Here is a 22,555-nt window from a genome sequence, read left to right on the forward strand (position 1 = left end):
GTTTGAAGCCAACTATACAAATGGGTAGAGAATTTGCCTGCAATGGAGACCCATTGATTCCTGGGTCAGGAAGATCCCCTAGAGAAGGAAATAGCAGCTCAGTCCAGTATTCTCGCCTGGAGAGTCTGGTGGACAGAGGAGCCTGGCCAGCTATAGCCCATGGGGTCACAAAGAGTGGGACAAGACTGAGTGACTAACACATTCACTTTCACACAAATGGGAGTTCTTCAAATTAACTTCTATACAACATTCCTATTTATTAAATAATGAGTAATTAAAATGTGCCATTTGAAGCTTTTATATATATATATTATTAAAACTTAATTGTAATGGAAGCAATTGTTTAGAATTTACAACAAAGATTTTTTTTTCAGAGAAGAATAATTTATCACTGACATTATTTAGAACTATTGGCAAATGAGATTTTAAAAGTCAGCCTGTAGTTGGTTTTATGATTGTTTTAAAATTCTGTACATATAGTGCAAAATCCTATGCTTTGCTGCCCCTTCCCATTCTTGGTGTTTCAAACACATAGTTGAAAGAATTTTATTCAAAGAGAATGGTGTAATAGGGGGAAGAGACTTCAGAATAGAACGTAGCTCAATCCCAGATTGGATAAAAACAGCTGTTTGTTTTTGTTTAGTTGCTGTCATGTTGGACTCTTTGCAACGCCATAGATGGTAGCCCACCAGGCTCCTCTGTCCTTGAGATTTTTCAGGCAAGAATACTGGAGTGCATTACCATTTCCTTCTCCAGGGGATCTTCCTGACCCAGGGATAGAACTTGAGTTTCCAGCATTGGCAGGTAGATTCTTTACTGCTGAGACACCAGAGAAGCTCTTTACTGCTGAGACACCAGAGAAGCCTCAAAGATAGCAAATGAACAGGGTGAGGGTATCAATAGATAGAAAATTACTAAGAAGAAACCTCAAATGTCAAGGGATTCTTGCTAAAGGCAGGCCAAAGACTGAGATTCTCTACATTAAAGGAAGAGATTGAAGAACTTAATCAGCTATCAAAGGAAAGCAGATATCAAGGTAGTGGGATTTTCTCCATGTTGACAGCAGGATTCTTTCTACAGTTGGGCAGGCAGATGAGATAAGGATCCCAGAATGAGGCCTGGCCATAAAGAGGGCTCAGAAGAGATTATCTGAAGTTTGATTCTCAAGGAGAGGGTCTTTTCAGTGGCCACTGCCCAGGACATATATTTTACTTATATTTGTGAAATGAGTAGTTCTAAAAATATAGGAAATAAATACAAAAAGGACAGGCAGTTAAAAAGGACTTCAATTTAAAATTTCCCTCTCTTACCATTATAAAGCCTAAAGCATTATTAGTCATTTTATCACTGTTAGTAATAAATAAAAAAGCCAGGAAGCAAATGTGTACAACATGACATAATTTGTTTGTCAGGCTTTACTTAGCTATCTTCCACCCCTTTCAGCAGGCAGTTTCTCACTTGCTTTCTGATGACTGTCCCCTGAATGACGCAGAGTTTTGTCCAGATCAGCAGAGCAGTGCTTCCCTTTTAAAGGGCGATTGATCAACTTTCCACTGATGCCCAGTGCCCAGAGGGAAGCACGCCTGTCTCACAGGGAAATGGGGAGCAATGTGTGAACTTTATTCCACCCTCGAAATTGCTCTCCTTTACCTTGAATCTAATTCAGGTTGACCTGGGGAAGAATAGGAGAAATGGAAACAGGGGACTTTCATGAGGAAGGGCCTGGGTTTTCTGAGGACTGCAAGAGGAGAGGAAGTAAAAAACGAAACCAAAAAACCTCTTGAACAGGGATTTTTAGAGAGTGTAGCTAGAAAGCTGAGAGCAGAATTAGAAAGTGAGGCTCCTGGAGTTGGCATGAGATGCCAGCAAGAGAAATGGGTAGGTGTTGGGGTGGGGAAGAATTTTTAAAAAATATTTATTTATTTGGCTGCACTGGATCTTAGTTGGGGCACTTGGAATCTTTAGTTGCTGTATGCAAAATAAATTCTTAGTTGCGGCATGTGGAATCTAGTTCCTGAGCTCCGTGCGTTGGGAGGGTGAGTCTTAGCCACTGGACCACCAGGGAAGTCCCTCTTTTTTTTTTTTTTTAATTGAGGCAAAACTGTCATGAAACATCATATAATTTCAGGAGCACAACATTATAAATTGATATTTATATACATTACAAAAGGGGTCATCATCCTAAGTCTAATCACTATCCATCACCATACAATTGACTTCCTTTATGCATTTCACCCTCCCCTGGGCAGTGTGGGGATTTCTAAGAAGCCGTGCTGAGGGTTAGAAGTTAGATCTCTTAATATTCCTTTGTAGATGCAGGCAAACATTTAAAAGACTTGTAAATATCTGGGGGTTGTTGGATTGTATCCTCCTGAAGCAAACTTGCCTTGAGGCTGGGCTCTAGGAGGCCTGATTCAGAGTAACACTAAGAAGTCTTTAGTTGGGATTTGTGAAGCTCTCTGCTAGGTCCCTTTAACATTCACTATATAGCAATGAGGCAGCTTCAGTTTCTGAACTGGAGCCGGTGGAGGTAAATTGATTCCATCCCTCTAGCTAGCTTGAATATGGCAGCCAGTTCTTCTCAAGCGGGAATGTAAGGGTCTGAAAAGCTGGCTTTGAAGCACCTCTGGATGTTCACCTGCAGAACACCTAAAAATGGACAAAGAAAACAGAAATACTTCATCCAAAGCTGTTGATGTGAATGTAAGTACATTGTGAGAAACCTTCTCTGTTACTTGAATGCCGTTTATTGTTGACCTTGTTAGTAAAACGAGACTGAGTCACTTTAAAAAAATGAAGGAAACAATAATAAAATACTTAACCTTCCTTTGGTACTTAATGGACTTTACAAATATGAGCTTGTTTTAAAGTGCTATACTTGGTAATTGATTTGCAGCTGTTTTTCTAAAACTCCAGGGAAATTGTACTGATCTCTATACAAATTCCATTTTAAAATTTAATCAGGGCTAACTGAGACTGCCTGTAATGTGTTCCCGCACTTAAAGACCCAACTTTGGCCTTGTTAGTCCATCATGGCCTAGCACTGCTCTAAGTTTTCCTTTTTGACTTCTTGGGGGGTATATTTTAAAGTAGCTTGACGCCATAGTCAACTCATCCTATAACAGAAAGTTTTCTATTTAGAAACAGCATCCTCAGTCCTACAGAACATCACATTCGATGAACTCTGGTCTAGTTCAATTTCACTGGGAGGCATGCAAGCTAGATTTCACTCCAGGGGTTGACAAGAGTGTTTGGCACAAAGAATGAGGGAGCCATGAATAATTTAGAATGTTCTTGGCCACACATTATCCCATTAATTGGTAGGATTAAAGACTGGAAGACATGTACTTTATAGGGAACAGTGAGAGAGAGTAAGAGAGAATGAGAACACTCTTAGAGGAGAGCTCAAAAGAGGAATTATTTCTTTAATATTGGTGTTCCACATTCTTGCCTTTAAAAGAATGTGTGGTTAAAAGTTATTTCATCATTGATGTTTAGTTACCTTGACATGTATAAATCTCTCCTTCAATGAAGCTGAACTCTCACTTACATTATTAAAGAATTCACAGCATCAAATGACAGAGTAGAGGAGAAAAAAAAAAGAGGAGGGCAAAGAGTTAAATAATACCCTTTTTTTCCTGTCGCTGTTGCAGACAACACTTTGTATGTCAATATGCTAAAACTGGTAATTTTCTAATCTAACATGAGTCTCCTATTTCATTCTGTATTTTTTGGTCATTGTTTCATTTGTGATTGAGAAACTGAATTATTGTTCAGGCCAGTCGCTGACTTCTAGAGCATGCCTGTGAGGTGATGGTAAAACAAGCACTTGACCCCTGTCCTTCATCGCCACACAAACTGAAGGAGGAAAGGAACAGGCTGAGCTGACTCAATCCTGAAAAAGAAGGAAGCTCCATCTTACATTCCCAGTGATCTTTGGAGTATCGGGCTGCTTGCATTTTCAGTGAACTTTGGACTATGTGCCAGGTAGCCATGGAGATAACACACCTGCAGCAGAACAGGCCTCACGGACTGATAAACACCAGATTCCGTACCAAGATTTCCCACAGTCAGAAAGAATGCAATAATCCTCTCTGTGGCCAATCACCTTGTAACCTTCAGGGCACCCGTTGGTGTAGGCTACCATGTATGCCAGCTGACCCTTCTGATTATGAGTCATGGCTGTAACCTGATTGTATTTCCCTTTAACATTTTCCAGGCTAGGTTTAAGGAATTTGGGGATGGGGTCTTGAGTACGAACACTTAAGGTATGAAAGGTTTTCACAAAAGTCGGTCAGGGTCCCTGGCTGAAGAGGAAACTCTGCCTCGGACCCCCCAGTGTAATAAACTGCAGTCCACTACCCATGCTGTCCTTCTGAGTGAGTTTGCTTCCCAGAGCATTTGGCTACAACAAAACAAGAGAATCATTCTGAACTTTTCTCTTTACTGAAGCCAAACTCAGCCTCTGTACTTGGACAAAGAATTGATTTTCAGTGACAGTTTTTGATGAAGTAGAAAAAATAGCTTTATTGCTTTGGTAGTCAAAAGGAGCCACAGTGGGCTAATGTCCTCAGAATTGTGTGTCCCAACCTGGAGGAGATAGTGAGAAATTTTATAGTAATGGTTCACAGAGGTTATGACCAGTTTGTGGACCACCTTCTGATTGGTTGGTGGTGAGGTAAGTGGGAGTCAACATCATTAACCTTCTGGTTCCAACCAGTCTGGGATTTACATGCTTGTGGGCAGCATACCATTAATTTCTCCTACCTGGTAGGGATTTCAGTATCTGCAAAATGGCTCAAAAATATTGTTATGTGTATCCCTTGATGGAGAACCAAGACTGACCCAAGGCTTGACTATTGTTCCTCCCTTTTCTCTGCATCCACCCTTCCCTAGTTAGCAACAGTTTGAACCTGCTCGTTGGAACTCAGGAAAGGTAATGGAGGCTGAATGAAGCCCATTTCCTGTAATCAAGAAACGGGGGACACAGAACAGCTTTTGTGTCCAGGAACCCCTGGACACAGGGAGGTCCTGCTTGGTTTCATGACCACCGGTTCATGAAGCCATAATTAGGAAATCAGTTCGTTTCTTTGAGGAACTCACTTCTATTCTTACTGTCAATCCTGCCTCAGCCTAGAAGACACTGATTGTGGGGAAAAAAGCTATATATATTGCAAACACATACATTCCCAGAGATGTGGACTCATGAATCAACCCACAGTCTGCCCTTTAGGTCCTTTAGTCTTCACTTACATAAAATTCAGGTCTATCCTCTCTAGTATCTATTTAGCAGAATTGGAAAGTTGAGGGGAGAACCTGGATACAATTTCACTGGAGTTCATATACTGGTTTCTTTTTTTCCTGATTGGTCTTAATTGTGTGATTTAGTGCAAGCCATTGCTTCTGTAGATCATTTGATTTATGCAGGCCTTTTAGCACTAAGATTCTCCTGACTGAGTGGTTGTATTTAAGCCCTAGACTACTTCTAATTGTTAACACATCTCTCATTCTTTTGAAGATATCCAATATCTCAGTTCAGGTCATCAGTGCCCCAGGGAAGTTGCCAGGGAGACGACCACCAAGAAAACCCATCTCCGGAGCCAAACCCAAGAAGCAACTCAAGAAGAAAGCTCCCTTTTGGAACACCCAAAACAAAATCGTTCTTTTCACAGTATTTTTATTCATCCTAGCGGTCATAGCCTGGACATTGCTGTGGCTCTACATCAGTGAGTTGAAATCCCTTGTACCTTTGGTGTTAGGGCTTGCCCTGAGGGTTCTATTGGCAATGCAGGTCCCATGTGCCCCTGGGTGTTTCTGATAGAATTTTCTTACTTCTTAGACTGAAAGCCATTTTCAAAACTGTTGAGGTTTTAAGGAAGAAGCCAGAATTGTCTTTCCCATTTCTTATTTTACCACCACTGCTTTCTTCCCAGAGGAGCAGAGATACCAGCAAGAGAAGACCTGAGGAAAATGCTTGGGAGCTTTTGACTGGTTCAGAAATGTAACACATTTTTAGCTGTGAAAAATGAATGGAATGCTAAGTTGTTTTATTTCCTCATCCACCCACTCAGGCCTGTTGCTAGGCAACCTCATGCTTCCAGCTCCCTGCACTTCAGTTTACTAATGCGCCTTTCTCTTCTTTGTTTTTATGTTGTTTATCCAGTTGATTATGTTTTTGTCAATCTTACGGATGCTTTTGAATAGGAGTAATAACTAAGTTCTTCCTTAGAGAGTAGTTACCCAAGCAGCTCAGTAACTATAGCATTTATTGATTTATGCTGGACTTCCCACCCTACACATGATTATATTTAATGCAAGATACTCTCAAGGATATTAAAATTTGATTGGAAAACTAAATTATAGGCAAAGAATTAATGAATATTGTCTTGAGAAGTTCAGGTCAATTATATATAGAAATTGATCACCTATGATTTGTGTGGTACTATGCATCAGGCACACCAAGATGCATCTCCTACTTTTAAAAAGCTCAGAGATGCATTTTCTACTTTCAAAAAACTCACAGCTCAGTGCTAGAGAGGGAGTGAGGACAGATTTTTTTGTTTGTTTGTTTCTTAAGCAATTACTTTGAAGTCACAGAAGGGAAGCATCCAACAACCTGTTCAGGGATCGAGTCTAGATAAGGCTTCATGAACTGGCTTCTGAAAATTCATTTGAGACAGCCTGGGAGGGCCCACTATGAGCTGGACCCTGTGAAAGGCATGGAACAGAGTGGTAGACAGGAAAGAATCTGTCTTTACAGACTAGTGAAGGCAGTCAAGTCAATGAGCAATTAAGACAAACACAAAAGACACACAGCCCCATCCCAGAGCAAACCAACTTATTTCCTATCAGTTCTCTGCCAGCCCTAAACTGATGTATTTGCATTGCCTAGCACATTCATATAAAGTTTTGGGACATCACTATGATGAGGTAATTTGTTGGTTGTCTGAACATCAGAGAAGGGCATTTCAGAAAGACAGGCTAGTATGAAGAAAGGAAAACAGGTATGAATAAGAGAATTGTTTCACAAACAACAGAGGTTAGTTTTGATACATGAAATCTGAGCATGGAGGGTGGCCTTGAAAAATGTTAAAAAACAAAAATTCAACCAAGTAAATCTAGTGATATAATTGGCTTTATGTACTTGCTCATGAATCACAGCATCCCATCTATTAATAGTCAATAAAATAGTAAATGGTAAATACTAGCAAATAAGTCAATAAATACTATTTTATTTAATAGTAAATAGAAACCTTGGAGCTGGTGAACAAAATGGAAGATTTTATAAGCAGAAGGAGGGTGGGACAAGGAGGCTATTAGCAGGAGAAAAGACAGAATTGTTCTGGGCAGCCCCTCAGATCTTGGGGGAGCAGGGGTCTTTATCATGCGGTTTGCCTCTAGTGTTGATCAGGAATTTTCAAATTGTCTGTTTAAAGGTCACATTCCCTGGAGGGAGTGAAACTGCAATTAAGCCTTTTTCTTTATAATTTTATTTATTTGTTATTATTTTCAAATTTATTTTTTGGCTGTGCTGGGTCTTTGTTTCTTTGTGCAGGCTTTCTCTCGTGCATTGGGGAAGGGCCTTCTCATTGCGATGGTTTCTCATCACTGCAGAGCACAGGCTCCAGGGTGAGCGGGCTTTAGTAGCTGTGGTGCATGGACAGGGCATGTGGCATCTTCCCAGACCAGGGGTCAAACCTGTGTCCTCTGCGCTGTCAGTCAGATTCTTATCCACTGCACCACAAGAGAAGTTCTGCAATTAGGTCTTAATTTGCAGTCATGGGGGCAAAAGACTCCATTTGGGGCTTGTGATTTTTTATTTTTTTTTGGATGCACCTTGAGGCTTGTGGGATTTTATTTCCAGAGTCCAAACTCTGTCCAGTAGCAGTGAGAGCATGTAGTCTTAACCACTGGAGCAACAGGAAATTTCCATGTGATTTTTTTTTTTTTAACAGAAATGAGGTGGGCAGCTCATCTGGAAGACCATTTGTTGTTGAATGCAAGCTTGTTCAATGCACAGTGAGGTTAAATAAACCATAATATTGGAGGCTGGAGTAGAGAAAGGTTTATTGCAGGGGTCAGCAAGGAGAATGGGTGACTTATGCTCTAAAGTCCCCGATGGTTTGCAGGGAGAAGTTATTACAGGCAAAATCTGGACTGAGGACTGTTGGGTATACAACTATCCTCTAATTGGTTGGTGACCTAACAGGGTGGTATTTAAGGATTCTTGTGCTTAGCCTGAAGTTACCATCCTCCATCTGTATGGGTGGTTCCTGCAGAAGAACCAGGATACTGGACTATAGTTTCTTGATTGTTCCTTTGTTTCTGCATTCTTTTACTTCCCTGATTTTTTATAAATAAGAAAACGGGGAACACAGAAAGGCTTTTGTGCCTAGGAGGGCCCCACAGGGTCCTGCTCAGTTTCACAAGCAGGGATTGTATGTTGACCTGAGCAGAAGAGTTAGATAAATGTAAGCTGGCTAAACTGAACTCTCTTGCGTTGTTTATCCCTCGAATACCTACGGATAGAAGAAGGAAGCTCACCACCTGTGAGCTTCCAGGTGGTCAGAACTTTCATTTAAATTTTAAGAATCTGCAACAGAAAAAAAAAAAACCCACATAAGAATGACTTTCTTAGTAAAATCAGAGACAGAAACAAATGCTTCTTTATACAAGAGGCCTAATGAGGCAAAGTGGTGTGTCCAAGGTTACATAACTGTTGTTGAACCCAAGTTCATGTGCCCAACTCACAGTGAAGCCAAGCAAATTGCAATGTCAGAATTTAGAGCAAGAAAGGTTTATTTTATGAGCCAAGCAAGGAGAATGGGCAGCTAATGCTCAAAAGATGCTAACTCCCTGATGGTCTTCAAGGAAGAGTTTTTAAAGGAAAATTTTGTGAATGTGGGCTGAGGGGTGTGTGACTTTCCTCTGATGGTTGGTGGTGAGATAACAGGATGGTATGTCAGAAATCTCAACCTTCTGGTTCAATCTGTTTCAATCTCAGCCTTCTGGTTCAAGCCAGTCTGGAGTCCACATGTTTGTGCTCAGACTGAAGTCACCATTCTCCACCTGTTTGGGGGCCTTAGTTCCTATGCTGCTGCTAGGTTGCTTCAGTTGTGTCTGACTCTGTGCGGCCCCATAGATGGCAGCCCACCAGGCTCCCCCATCCGTGGGATTCTCCAGGCAAGAACAGTGGAGTGGGTTGCCATTTCCTTCTCCAATGCATGAAAGTGAAAAGTGAAAGGGAAGTCGCTCAGTCGTGTCTGACTCTTAGCGACCCCGTGGACTGCAGCCCACCAGGCTCCTCCATCCATGGGATTTTCCAGGCAAGAGTACTGGAGTGGGGTGCCTCTGCCTTAAGAACACAAAGATATAGACCAGATTGTGACTGTTAGGTAGTAAGAATAGGAAAAAGGAGTCCAGAATGACAGTGACTAAAAGACAAGGAAGGGAAAAGCCTGCGAAAATAGAACAGAGGAAGGTCGGAGGAGGGAGTGAGGACCTCAGGTAGGGCAAACAGCACTCTTGGCTAGCCCAGTTTACACAGGGCAAGTCCGGGGGAGGAGAAAAACATAAAAAGAGGAGCCAAAGGGCCAGGGCTCGCTCTCTGTCTCTCTCCTCTTTGTGTCTTTTGGGTCGGCAAGACTTCCTGCCTCGAGGATGTATTTTCCTTTATTTTCTAAATAAAACTGAGCTGTAACTTGGAGCTGTGACACTGGCCCGTCCGAGGGCTGTAACGCCGGTCCGTCGCTTCAAATTTTTGTTGTGACAAAACAGAGCTGAGGAAATTACACACTCCCCTGACATGATGTATATCCCTCGAGGAGGAACTAGGTCTCTGCTTTATCGCTGTACAATTGTTTCATGACCACATTTCCTTTATTTCTGCATTCTTTCATTTCTAACTGGTAACGATTTGAATCTACCTTTTGTAACTCAGGGAAGGTCTGGGAGGATGAATCCTTTTTCCTGCAAAAAAGAAATGGGGAAAACAGAAAGGCTTCTGTACCCAGGAGGGTCCCACAGGGTCTTGCTCTGTTTCAGTTCCCTCTTTTCTTTGAGGTGAACAGTTGTAGGACAAGAAAAGGAAGAGAGTTTTGGACAGAAAAGTTAGTCCTAAACTTGGCAGAGGAATTCAGTTTTAGGAGGCTCAACTTCATAACTTGAAAGAACAAATTTAGGACAGGAGCTCAGGCCTCTGGCCCCTCCCCACCCCTCCACAGCCTCAGTACACGGCTAACGTGACCCCTGAATGGATCACACAGGGAGGTAGCTCCCCAGTCTTCATACAGGTTGCACCTTCTTTTTTTTTTTTTTTTTCTTTTAATATTTGTTCCACTGTGTCTGGTCTCAGGTATGGCATGCATGGAGATCTTTGTTGCATCATTCAAGACCGTCCATTTTGGTACACAGACTCTCTAGTAGTGGTGTGCTGGCTCCATAGTTATGGCACATGGGCATGTGGAATTCTAGTTCCCTGACCAGAGATTGAACCTGTGTCCCCTGCATTGCAAGGCAGATTCTTAACCACTGGACCACCAAGGAAATCCTGGTTGCACCTTCTTTTAATTCAGCCATCACTTATTTAGCATTTCCAGGTGCTGGGCATTGTACTAAGAGACTATTCTCTGTTTTCCTCTCCCCTCCTTTCCACCAACATTGATTGAGCTTGAAATCTGAGTCAGGCACTCACTACCCATGTTAAGGGCTGAGGAACAAAAAAATTTACTGTTCCTTTAGAAAGGCAGAAATGCAGATGGAAGTTCTGATACCATGGGACATGTGTCTCAGCAAAGAAATATACCGTGGCCATGAGAACCTGGGGGTGATGCCTCATAGCAATAAAACCTTGTAACAAAAAGGAAAGTCTGAAAAGAGAGTCCTCATCTCCCTAGGCTATTCTCAGGGATCTGAAGGCATCTCAAATATGGCAATATCTTTGTCTTGGCAGCAGTTTCTGGCTCAAATAATATCCAGTCCCGTGGTCCTCCTTGGACAGAATATTTGAGCAGGAGTTATCTTACTGAGCGACTTCACTTTTCACTTTCTTCACTTTTCACTTTCATGCATTAGAGAAGGAAATGGCAACCCACTCCAGTGTTCTTGCCTGGAGAATCCCAGGGACGGGGGAGCCTGGTGGGCTGCCGTCCATGGGGTCGCACAGAGTCAGACATGACTGAAGTGACTTAGCAGTATCTGACACTGGACTGAGGACCGCACTTTGTGAATAAGCTCTCCATGCATTTCTCAGAGCTAAAGATCGGCCCAGCACCCAGGGCATCATCCACAAAAGTCAGAAAGGAGATGAGAGACTTGGGGCTCAGTGGAGGTCAGCTGGGGGAGTCCTTCCCTCTTCACCCACTTGTGCTCGTGACACTCCAGAGCCTGGCAGTGTACATTTCTTACCCCCTTACCTGCCACAGACGCGAGACATGTGAACACTGTCTATGCTCTACGTTTTTGGCCCCTTAGTGACTCTGAAAGTGAAAGTTGCTCAGTCCTGTTGGGCTCTTTGCGACCCCATGGACTAAAGAGTCTATGTAATTTTCTTAGATTTTCTGGATTCTTTACCAGCGGAGCCACAAGGGAAGCCCAAGAATACTGGAGTGGGTAGCCTATCCCTTCTCTAGTGAATCTTCCTAACTCAGGAACTGAACCAGGGTCTCCTGTATTGCAAGCAGACTCTACCAACTGAGCTATAAAAAGTCCTTATTTAGTGACTCTAGGACAGATGCTGATGGAAGAGATGTTGTAAACTACATTTAGAGCTTCTCAGACTACGACCAGTAAAATACAAACTGTCTAAAATAAAAGCATTTTAGAACAGTGATACAGACATAGATCATGCCTTACCACCACACAGATGGGAAGGCATCCTGACCACCTTTCCTCCTGTCTTACAGGTAAGACTGAAAGCAGAGATGCTTTTTACTTTGCTGGGATGTTTCGCATCACCAACATTGAGTTCCTTCCTGAATACCGACAGAAGGAGTCCAGGGAATTTCTGTCAGTGGCGCAGACTGTGCAGCAAGTGGTGAGGTGATGGCGGGAGCTGGGAGAGGCTGGGAAAGGTGAGGTCAGTAGGGGAGGGATGGGGGCTGAAGGAAGAACTCAGGAAAACATGGGATTTAGCTCGTCATGGTTGTAAGATAAAATTGCTATTTTATAGAATTATTTCTTTTTTTTTCCACTGAAAATAAAAAGAAATGACTTCCTGAGCTTCAGTTTTTCTTGTCTATAAAATAAAGTAATTGGATCAGATGAACTTTAAAATGCCTTCTAGTACAGAAATTACATGCATGCTGATTAATTCTGTGATCCATACACATTTATTTCAAAACTGATATACTATCATCTCTTCACTTAAAAAAAACCCACTTTTCCTATTATAGAACTAATTCGTATTTATTGTAAACATTTGCAAAATTTAGAAAAAGTATTAAAAAAATAAAAATCTCCTTTAATGCAATCTCCAGAGATAGAGCCTCTTGATTTTGGACCACACAGACATAGGCTATAGCACAGACCTGGAGTATTAGTAGATATTCAGTTTTATAATCTGACTTTTTCTTCTTAATATTGCATGTTTCTATGCGAGTACATAGTCTTTGAAAAAACATAAATTTTGATAGCTTTGAAGTTGGCAAGTCCCTTTTATTAGATATTTAAGTTGTTTCCAATTTTTGCTGTTACAATGTTATAACAAAACCACCAGGTAAGCTGTGTGTCTCTGATTACTTCCTTAGCTGAGTTCCTAGAAGTATAACTGGTCAAACAGAAAAATATCTATCATGGCCTTTCCTAAACATCAATTGTCTCTCCAATTAGCCCAAAGAGGGAGACATTCTTTTTAAATCTCCTTAACATTTTTTCCAATCCCAGGCAGGACTCCTCCATCCCCACCCAGAATCTCTCTACTGCTGGAGTGATCCTTCAACAGTAACATTCCTCCTTTGGCATAAGGATAACATACTGATTCTGAAGAATGGCAGGCAAGCACTTTTCTAGATCTGTCCCCTGATCATCCCAGTCTCATTTTTCACCACTTTCTCCCACAGGAACTTTGTGAAATAAAGCAGTCTTTGCTTGGTATGAATAATCGTTGCACATTATGAATAATCATTGCACTTACCTGTCTGGTGGCTCTGATTTCTCGTGTTACTCACTTTGGACCTAAACCTTTCTGTCCAGCCTCTAGGGAATGAAATTCCACCCGTCATTCATGACCCATCCAAAAAACTTTCTCAAAGCAACCCTCCCTGGCCTCCTGCAGACTCAATGCTGGCTTTGCGTAGACCCTGTTTGTATAGTTAGTACTGTGCTCAACCCATTTAATTATAACTATTTATCATCCCACCCAAAGAAGTAGGCATTTTTATCACCTCTTTATAGAATATAAAAGAGAGAAGGCGACGGGGGAAAGGAAGCTCAGCAGGCCAAGGTGACATGTTCTGTGTTGCACAGTGAATTTAAACTCCGTGGATCATATTTTTCCATGATGCTGTATTATTTCCAAGGTTTCGGGAGTTTTGTGTTTTCCTCATGGGCCATTTGTTGTTCAGTCATGTCTGACTCTTTGCAACCCCATGGACATTCTGCACTCCAGGCTTCTCTATCCATCACCATCTCCCGGAGCTTGTTCAAACTCACATCCATTGGCTGGGTCATGCCATCCAACCTTTGTCCTCTGTTGTCCCCTTCTCCTCCTGCCTTCAACCTTTCCCAGCATCAGGGTCTTTTCTAATGAATTGGCTCTTCACATCAGGTAGCCAAAGTATTGGAGCTTCAGCTTCAGCATCAGTCCCACCAATGAATATTCAGGATTGATTTCCTTCTGTATTGACTGGTTTGATGTCCTTGCAGTCCTAGGGACTCTCAAGAGTCTTCTCCAACACCACAGTTCAAAAGCATTAATTCTTCGGCACTCAGCCTTCTTTATGGTCAAACTCTCACATCCACACATAACTTCTGGAAAAACCATAACATTGACTAGATGGACCTTTGTTGGCAAAGTAATGTCTTTGCTTTTTAATATGCTGTCTAGGTTGGTCATAGCTTTTCTTCCAAGAAACAAGTATCTTTTAATTCCATGGGTGCAGTCACCATCTGCAGTGATTTTGGAGCCCAAGAAAATAAAGTCCATTACTTTTTCCATTGTTTCCCCATTCATTTGCCATGAAGTAATGGGACTAGATCCCATGATCTTAGTTTTTTGAATGTTGAGTTTTGAGCCAGCTTTTCCACTTTCCTCTTTCACCTTCATCAAGAGGCTCTGGTAGGTTAGGTAGGTGATTTTGCTACTATGTAGCTACTATGTAAGAATGCTCAAATTACTGCACAGTTGCACTCATCTGACACGCTAGTAAAGTAATGCTTAAAATTCTCCAAGCCAGGCTTCAGCAATACGTGAAATGTGAACTTCCAGATGTTCAAGCTGGTTTTAGAAAAGGCAGAGATCAAATTGCCAACATCTGCTAGATCATCAAAAAAGTGAGAGAGTTCCAGAAAAACATCTATTTCTGCTTTATTGACTATGCCTAAGCCTTTGACTGTGTGGATCACAATAAACTGTGGAAAATTCTGAAAGAGAAGGGAATACCAGACCACCTGACTTGTCTCTTGAGAAACCTGTATGCAGGTCAGGAAGCAATAGTTAGAACTGGACATGGAACAACAGACTGGTTCCAAAGAGGAAAAGGAGTATGTCAAGGCTGTATATTGTCACCCTGCTTATTTAACTTATATGCAGAGTACATCATGAGAAATGCTGGGCTGGAGGAAGCACAAGCTGGAATCCAGATTGCCAGGAGAAATATCAATAACCTCAGATATACAGATGACACCACCCTTATGGCAGAAAGTGAAGAGGAACGAAAAAGCCTCTTGATGAAAGTGAAAGAGGAGAGTGAAAAAGTTGGCTTAAAGCTCAACATTCAGAAAAGTAAGATCATGGCAGCTGGTCCAATCACTTCATGGGAAATAGATGGGGAAACAGTATCAGATTTTATTTTTGGGGGGCTCCAAAATCACTGCAGATGGTGACTGCAGCCATGAAAGTAAAAGACGCTTACTCCTTGGAAGGAAAGTTATGACCAACCTAGATAGCATATTCAAAAGCAGAGACATTACTTTGCCAACAAAGGTCCATCTAGTCACGGCTATGGTTTTTCCAGTGGTCATAATGGATGTGAGAGTTGGACTGTGAAGAAAGCTGAGTGCAGAAGAATTGATGCTTTTGAACTGTGGTGTTGGAGAAGACTCTTGAGAGTCCCTTGGACTGCAAGAAGATCCAACCAGTCCATCCTAAAGGAGATCAGTCCTGGATGTGCATTGGAAGGACTGATGCTGAAGCTGAAACTCCAATACTTTGGCCACCTCATGTGAAGAGTTGACTCATTGGAAAAGACCCTGATGCTGGGAGGGATTGGGGGCAGGAGGAGAAGGGGACGACAGAGGATGAGATGGCTGGATGGCATCACTGACTCAATGGACATGTGTTTGCGTGAACTCCGGAAGTTGGTGATGGACAGGGAGGCCTGTCGTGCTGTGATTCATGGGGTCGCAAAGACTCAGACACGACTGAGCGACTGAACTGAACTGAGTAAGGGGAACCCACTCCAGTGTTCTTGCCTGGAGAATCCCAGGGACGGAGGAACCTGGTGGACTACCTTTTATGGGGTCGCACAGTCGGACATGACTGAGGTGACTTAGCAGCAGCACAGCAGGAAGGGGAATACAGGGGAAGACTTGGTAGAAGAAACTGGTTTTAGAAATGCTAAGTAAGGGCAAGCTATCAGTTGATTGAAGTAGCTCTCTTTTTGAGATCCATTTATGGTGTTAAAAAAAAATTCCTGGAGACTGGAGAGTTCTGAAGGGAGATGTAAAATCCTGGTGGCTCAGAGGTTAAAGCGAGACCTCTGAGGGAGGTCTCCTCCCTCCTCTGAGGGAGACCCGGGTTCGATCCCTGGGTCGGGAAGATCCCCTGGAGAAGGAAATGGTAACCCACTCCAGTATTCTTGCCTGGAGAATCCCATGGATGGAGAAGCCTGGTAGGCTACAGTCCACGGGGTCGCAAAGAGTCGGACACGACTGAGCGACTTCACTCTACTCTCTACTCTCTACCGTGGGTATTACTCGCCCTCTAGTGGCTAATTTAGGAATGTGTCCTTGAGAATATACATTTTCCATGGTATACTTTGATAGAAGAGATTGGGTCAAATGCTTTGAAAATGTGCTCAAAGGAATTTTACTTATTGTGGGGAAAATTTACTATTGGAGTAGCATAATTCTGAAGTTAAACTTGATTAGGGTATCTGCTATGCTAAGTCACTTCAGTCGTGGCCAACTCTGTGTGACCCTGCAGAGGGCAGCCCACCAGGCTCCCTCATCCCTGGGATTCTCCAGGCAAGAGTACTGGAGTGGGTTGCCATTTTCTAGGGTATCTAAAGACAGCAATAAATGAGTAGAGGTAACTGAGTAATTTTCACCAACAGCAGAATGACAGTAACTCTGATACAGGAAGTAATACATTATTTTAATTCAAAGAATAATGCCTAAGTTTGGCATTAGAAGCCTTTAGCTTGAGCCTGGCTTTTCTCCTTGCTAACTGTCAAAGCTTGGACCTATAGAATGCTGGGTACTGTGCATGGAACCCAAGTTTGAAAGACTTCAGATACCTTTGTTCTTCTTTTGCAGATAAACCTGGTTTATACAACATCTGCCTTCTCCGAATTTTACAAGCAGTCTGTAGTTGCCGATGTCAGGTATGGAAAGTCCCTTGCTTTGGGACTTCTACATTCACTGCTGTAAATTCCTCAGAATGGTGTGGAAGGGCTATGATGACATCATTTGCAAGTAACTTCTTGGGGAGAGTTGTGGGTTAATACCCTTTTAGCACAATTGTGACCCAGATCTTTGTCATGCTGAGGTTTTCTCTTCCTTTACTGAAACTCACCAGGAACTCCCCTGGAGAAGCTCACCAGGAACTCCCCTGGAGAAGGAAATGGCAACCCATTCCAGTATTTTTGCTGGGAAAATCCCATGGACAGAGGAGCCTGGTGGGCTAAAGCCCATGGAGTCACAAAGAGTCAAACACGACTGAGAGACTGAACAGACACAAATACCTGGAATTAACCTGGACCTCTGTACTAATGCTGCTAGGCAAAATGGCCATAAACATGTCCACTACTATTAGGTGAAGGCAAAAATAAAACACTGATCGATGTATTTCAAAATATGTTCAGTAAAAAGCTAGTGGCTGGAAATCTTCTGAGAAAAAAAGCATCCCATGGTCAAATGATTTTTAGGAAAATTTGTGTGCTGTGTACTGTATCTTGCCTTCCCCCACCTCCGCTATATCTGCAGAGATTCACAATTCATTTTGGCAGATTAAAGGCACTAAGAAAGTCTTGTAGTAAAGCAGTTTGTTTCCTTTCCTCCACTTTCCATTTCCCAAAATATGTGTGGTAGAACGCTATCTTATGTTTTTTTCATAAAACATGACAATATTTATGTCTTAGGAGATTCTGCTCCAAGAGCAAACTGAAGCAGGAGCAGCTACCTGAAAACCAAATTAGGCTTGAATTCTAGATTTGTTACTCAGCAGCTGTATGATTTCGAGTTGACCCTCATTTCTTCATGTGTAAAGTCGGAAGAGTAATAGGACCTTCCTCACAGGATTAATGGGATAAAGCAGATTTAGCACTGTGTCTAAAGATCCTGAGGTATCAAACATTCTAACTGTTGTTATTTGTAATGGCGGTGAACATTGATTGATACCCATAGAAACAGTGTATTCTCCATGCTGCTGCTGCTAAGTTGCTTCAGTCATGTCTGACTCTGTGTGACCCCACAGATGGCAGCCCACCAGGCTCCTCCATCCCTTTGATTCTCCAGGCAAGAACACTAGAGTGGGTTGCCATTTCCTTGTCCAATGCATGAAAGTGAAAAGCGAAAGTGAAGTCACTCAGTCATGTCTGACTCTTCATGACCCCATGGACTGCAGCCCACCAGCCTCCTCCATCCATGGGATTTTCCAGGCAGGAGTACTGGAGTGGGGTGCCACTGCCTTCTCCGGTATTCTCCATGGAGATGCAAAATATACTAATGGTTCTAGATCTGAATCCAGTGCAAGAATACACATATCAAGATGCTTTTCTTTCTAAATTCCCATAAAAGTGGTCAATGGCTTCCTAAAGAAGAAAGTTATGTTTATTGAAGGGTGTGCTCGTTGGCTTCACCTTGAATTTATCAGTTGGGTCACTGGCTCCTTGTGAATGTCTACTTCCGAAGAGGTATATCCCTGAACTTCTTTCTCTTTTCACTGTAGCAGTAACAACAAAGGTGGCCTCCTTGTCCACTTCTGGCTTGTATTTGTCATGCCTCATGCCAAGGGCCACATCTTCTGTGAGGACTGTGTGGCTGCTATCTTGAAGGACTCCATCCAGACAAGCATCATAAACCGGACCTCTGTGGGGAGCCTGCAGGGTCTGGCTGTGGACATGGACTCCGTGGTACTAAATGGTGATTATTGGGTAATTCTTCTTCAAGCTCTCCTTCCAGCTGTACTCTTGATACGTTTTATCATAATCAATGTTGTCACAAAGTACAGTCTTCCCTCTGTGTCCACGGACTCTGCATTCATGGATTCAACCAACCATGGGTTCAAAATATTCAGGAAAAAAAAAATCCAGAAAGCTCCAAAAAGTGAAACTTGAATTTGCTGCAGGCCGACAAATTTACACAGCATTTTATGTTGAATTAGCTAGTATAAGTAATCTTGAGATGATCTGAAGTATACCAGAGGATGTGCATGGATTTTAATGCAAATACTATTCCACTTTATACAAAGGACTTGAGTGTCCTTGGATTTTGGTGTCCTTGGGGGTAGTCTTGGATCCAGTTCCTGGTGGATATTGAGGAATGACTGTATTCTTTTCCACAATCTCAGTGGAACAGGATTAGCTAAAGACTCTGGAGGTACATTGATAAAGAAAGTTGCTAAATGTTATATACAATGATTAGACAACAGAATTAGGGTCAAATATATTTATGAAATATATTATGAAATATATAAAATGTAACAGGCCTTCCCTTGTGGCTCAGACGGTAAAGCGTCTGCCTACAATGCAGGAGACATGGGTTCGATCCTTGGGTCGGGAAGATCCCTTGGAGAAGGAAATGACAACCCACTCCAGTATTCTTGCCTGGAAAATCCCATGGACAGGGGAGTCCAGTAGGCTACAGTCCATGGGGTTGCAAAGAGTTAGACAGGACTGAGCGATTTCACTTCACATTTATGAAATTAAATTTATTAAAGTGTATCCTTCCCTATGGGGCTTCTCTAGTGGCTCAGTGGTAAAGAACTTGCCTGACAATGTAGGAGACTCGGATTCAATCCCTGGGTCTGGAAGATCCCCTGGATAAGGAAGTGGCAACCTGCTCCAGTATTCTTACCTGGAATATCCCAAGGACAGAGGAGTCTGGCAGGCTACAGTCCATGGAGTCGCAAAAGAGTCGGATAGGACCGAGTGACTAAACAACAAACCCTCCCCTATGCTTAATTTGGCTGCAGGCATCTTCAAACCAAGGCTCCAAGGGACAAAGTCCTGAAGAAGGAAAGTTTCCCTGAGGTTTACTTTGCTTGTTTCTTCCTTTGTTCAGACAGACCTGTCTGTGTCTATGTTCTATGGTGTGTTCCAATGCTCCAAAATGGCCTGCTCCATAGCATAGTCAAAATGCAAACTCCATCACTTGTCTTAACAGAAAAGTGGTTTAATTATTATTTAACCCCAAATGTATGCACTTTTGTATTTTGATTTAAATTGGATAGATAGATATAAGCGGGCATATAGTAGGTAGATGAAAAGTATTTGGAATAAGTAAAGAATGAATGGAAAATGTCCAGTGGAAAATTCTGTACCACATACACTATTTCAGATGCGAATCAGTTATTTTCATATTTTGTTGGGTTTTTTGTCGTAAAAAGTGTTTAAAACTTGTTACCGCATATGATTTGAAGCATAAAAGTAAAGAGAATAGTTTAGTGAACTCTTACACCCTTTATTCAGCTTCAACAACTATCAACTCCTTACTGTTCTATTTGATCTCTAAATACCTAAATGACTTCCTTGACCTTACAGGATTATTTTAAAGCAAATCTCACATATACTGATTGCTTTTAAATGACTGAAAATATTTTTACTAAGCAAAATTCTGACAAACTGATTTCTGGGACTGACAGGTTTTTTTTTCTATATACTTTTTCTTTGCAGCTGGTCTTCGGTCAGATTACTCTTCAACCATAGGATCTGGTAAATTCTATCTGTGGTTTCTTCCCTGCCCTTTTCCCCCCACCCATGTCCCTGCCTACAAACCTATATCCTTTCTGGCTGTACCTTTCCTGTTCAATGGTATTTGTTAGTGTTCTTTCAGTTGCAAGTGACAAATGGATATTCAAACTAGGTTAAGCATGAAAGAAACTTGATTGACTCATATAACTGGAATATACATAGAGTATCTTGGCTGCAGACATGGTTGGGTCCAGGTTCTAAGATAAAATATCATCAGGACTCTGCATTTTTGCTTTCTTCTGTTGAGGCTTCAAGTGGTCCTTCCAGTGTGGTGGCATAAATGGCCACCAGCAGATCCAAGCTTATAATTTATCAGTTTAGCAACCCTGATGGAAAAAAAGAAAACCTCACCTATATTTCATGATAGTTCCTGCAGAAGTCCTGGCACTGAGTCTCATTGTCTCCAACTGGCTGATATGCCACTTCCCGAACCAGCTTCTCTGGCTCTGATTGGTCAGTCTGCATTGTGTGCTCACCTCTGGATCTAGGGGTCAGTTTAACCCCAATGAAGCCATGTAGAGGATGGTTTCTCAAAGTAAAATCTAGGCACTGTTATCAGAAGACATGAGAGTGGATTCTAGGCTGGCAAAAGCAGCAGATATTCTCCATGTGAGCTCTTTTGTTGTTTATTTTTTATAAAGATTTCTAGAGAAATCATTCTTAAAACAAAACAAAGCAAAACCAAGTGCTGTCTCCGCAGACAAAGGCTGCTCCCAGGACTTCTACGCAGATCACCTGTCTCTCCGCTACCCTCTGGAGATTTCAACAACCTCAGGGAGGCTGAGGTGCCACTTCAAGCTGGTGGCCATAGTGGGCCATCTGATCCGACTCTCGATAGAGTCTGTCCAGATTGAAGCCGACAGCTGCGTCACCAACTCCCTGACCATTTATGACTCTCTCTTGCCAATCCGGAGCACCATCTTGTACAGGTATGATGCAGGCACGCTAGTGGGCACGTGAAAAGAGCTTTTATAACGTCTCTCTTTTGCAGTGTGTGGGTTGCCCTTGGATTTTTTTTAACCATTTTTGTGTATGTTCATGAGGTAAGAGATTGACCCATGCCTTAGCTAGTGCCCCATGGATTAGCCAGAGCCTATCAGACGCAATGTTTCTTTTCACTTGTAGCATACAACAGTCAAAATCAGTACAGTGGGAACTTTGGTCAATGGTTTTGATATATAACAGATTTGGGGGGGTGGGGAACCTTAATTTTACTTCATTACAATCACAGTGAAGGCCATTGTTTCAGCAGAATGTTTAAATATGCCCTCCTCCAGGGGATCTTCCTGACCCAGGGATTCAACCCACAACTCTATGTCTCCTGCATTGGCAGGTGGGTTCTTTATCACTAGAGCCACCTGGGAAGCCCGTTTGAATAAATATTCTGTTATGATTACATAGCTGTAGAAAAATAAAATTTTTCCTAATTATAAAGATAACACAATGTTCAATGTGAAAGTGAGGTCAATCAGAGAAAACAATGTCAATTATTTTGCATTTCCATTACTCAGAAAAAATAAATGTTATAGTTTTGTATATATTCTTTCATTCATACATGTACATTATTCTACACATATATACATATCTTAGTATTTTCTACTTACTAGTAGACATCTTTTTGTGACTGTTTATATTTTACTCATTGTGCTAAAAGACATACAAGTTATCCTATCATTTTTAATAGTTGTTATGCATGTATAGAATAATATTTTTGTAAGTGTTATTTCTTCATATTTTGGTGGTGAATGAACATGTTAAAAATTCAGTGTCTAAAAATTTGTAATGAAAAGTACTTGTGACTAATTCTTATCCCTCAATCATTGTTATTGGTTTCTTTTCAGTATTCCCAGACACAGTTAGTTATTATCTCATTTAATCCCCATCACAATGCTATGAGGAGTATACTATTATTATTACTACCATTTCAGAGTTGTGAAACTGTCATTTATGAAGAATTAGTTACTTCATTGCTCAGTTAAGTGATGGAGCTAAGTTTCGAACCCAGTTTTCCCTGGTGAAGAGAAATGAATTTTGCCATTAAATACCCTTCAGGTATACCTTGTTTGCTCTCAAGGAGGGTCCAGTGACAGCCATCTAGGAGCATTCTCCCATAGTCACTGGACAAAAATTTCTGTACCTGTATCAGCTCTCCTCCCTCTGTAGTGTCCTGTGGCAACTAACTGATGAAGACCTGGCTGGCAAAG

The 22,555-nt window shown here is 41.8% G+C and overlaps 1 protein-coding gene across 1 annotated transcript in view; it reads left to right on the forward strand.

Moving 5' to 3' along the window:
- The first annotated feature begins 2,421 nt into the window (after positions 1–2,421).
- TMPRSS7 (transmembrane serine protease 7) overlaps positions 2,422–22,555 on the forward strand; it is a 53,316-nt gene continuing 33,182 nt past the window's right edge. Inside the window, exons 1-7 of the mRNA XM_069553095.1 lie at positions 2,422–2,703; positions 5,519–5,726; positions 11,904–12,034; positions 16,696–16,763; positions 18,329–18,522; positions 20,274–20,312; positions 21,052–21,280. Coding sequence (XP_069409196.1) covers positions 2,656–2,703; positions 5,519–5,726; positions 11,904–12,034; positions 16,696–16,763; positions 18,329–18,522; positions 20,274–20,312; positions 21,052–21,280 — 917 coding nt within the window. The 5' untranslated portion in view covers positions 2,422–2,655. The remainder of the gene's footprint in view (positions 2,704–5,518; positions 5,727–11,903; positions 12,035–16,695; positions 16,764–18,328; positions 18,523–20,273; positions 20,313–21,051; positions 21,281–22,555) is intronic.

This window comes from Ovis canadensis, chromosome 1 (genome assembly GCF_042477335.2).
Source record: "Ovis canadensis isolate MfBH-ARS-UI-01 breed Bighorn chromosome 1, ARS-UI_OviCan_v2, whole genome shotgun sequence".
Classification (NCBI taxonomy): Eukaryota; Metazoa; Chordata; class Mammalia; order Artiodactyla; family Bovidae; genus Ovis; species Ovis canadensis.